This window comes from Phaethon lepturus, unplaced genomic scaffold (assembly GCF_000687285.1).
Source record: "Phaethon lepturus isolate BGI_N335 unplaced genomic scaffold, ASM68728v1 scaffold28034, whole genome shotgun sequence".
Classification (NCBI taxonomy): Eukaryota; Metazoa; Chordata; class Aves; order Phaethontiformes; family Phaethontidae; genus Phaethon; species Phaethon lepturus.
In genome coordinates, this window is record NW_010532981.1 from 3,359 (window position 1) to 4,608 (window position 1,250).

Below are 1,250 nucleotides of genomic sequence, written 5' to 3' on the forward strand. Positions count from 1 at the left end.
GGATGGGGAGGAGCTGTGCCTCTCCCTGAGCTTGGGATGGAGTCCCAGTGCGGGACTGGTGCCTTGGTGGGGTGTGATGGGGAGATGGCAGCAAGCCTCGGGCTTCAAGGGGCTGCTCTGGCATGAGGGTTGTAGGAGTGGGAGTAACTAACCATGCACAGTCCCGTGCATCAGCAGCCCGTCATCTCCCTGTGCAGGGGCGCAGAGCCATGGAGCCCATTGTCTCTTCAGCCAAGACCATGCTGGAGAGCTCTGCTGGCCTCATCCAGACCGCTCGCTCTCTGGCTGTCAACCCCAAGGACCCGCCGCAGTGGTCGGTACTGGCCGGGCCCCAGTGGCGTTGCCTGTCTGGCCACTCTCGCACCGTCTCAGACTCCATCAAGAAGCTGATTACCAACATGAGGTGAGGAGAGTCTTACCCTCTTGATTGTGGCCCTGTCCCTGCTGGCAGGTACCTCTGCTCTGAGCAAGCATCCCTGGGGATGTTTTGGGTCATCATCTCTGTGGCTGTTGCTGATGGGGAGACAAGGGATGGGACAGAAGATGCCATATCTCTTGTCCTGCACGGGAGCTGCTCCTCCGGCCCTGGCATGGGTTGATGGGAACTCATGCTGGCATGCTGGCTATGACGCTGGGTCGCCCCAAAAACCTGTGAAGAGGGGTCCTGCCCCTCACCATCAGCAGCCAAGACTGGGGGTGGAGGGGTGGCATAGCACCTGCCAGCACTGGGCTGATCCATCTATCATGCAGGGACAAAGCTCCAGGACAGCGGGAGTGTGACGAAGCCATTGAGGTCCTGAACAGATGCATGCGTGAAGTGGACCAGGCCTCCCTCGCTGCCATCAGCCAGCAGCTGGCCCCCCGAGAAGATATCTCCCAGGAGGTGTGTCGGGGACATGCTGCTGCAACGTGTGTTGGGGGCAGGTGTCCTTCCCCCCCAGCTCCCAGTGGCACATGGTGACCCCAGCCCTGCTGCAGCCTCACACAGCACCCTCTCTTTGCAACAGGCTTTGCACAACCAGATGATCACGGGCCGAGGCCTCGCAGCTGGGGCACAAGGTAACACAGGGATGGGGAACTGCTGACGAGGCCCTCGGTGCACGTGGAGGAGCTCACAGCGGGAGGATAAGCACAAGGCAGCAGGGCTGTGAGCTGCTGGTGCTGATGCTGCTCTTCCCTAGGTGTCCCAGATGGCTCAGTACTTTGAGCCACTCATTATGGCAGGTATCGGTGGTGCCTTCCACACAACC

At 60.6% G+C, this 1,250-nt stretch overlaps 1 protein-coding gene across 1 annotated transcript in view; it reads left to right on the forward strand.

Annotated features, from left to right (window-relative positions):
* LOC104619239 (talin-1-like) overlaps window positions 1-1,250 on the forward strand; it is a gene marked incomplete at both ends in the record, with an annotated part of 12,695 nt that overhangs the window by 3,355 nt on the left and 8,090 nt on the right. The window contains 5 exon segments of the mRNA XM_010285040.1: window positions 198-403; window positions 751-883; window positions 1,008-1,026; window positions 1,028-1,059; window positions 1,182-1,230. Of these exon segments, the coding sequence (XP_010283342.1) occupies window positions 198-403; window positions 751-883; window positions 1,008-1,026; window positions 1,028-1,059; window positions 1,182-1,230 (439 nt within the window).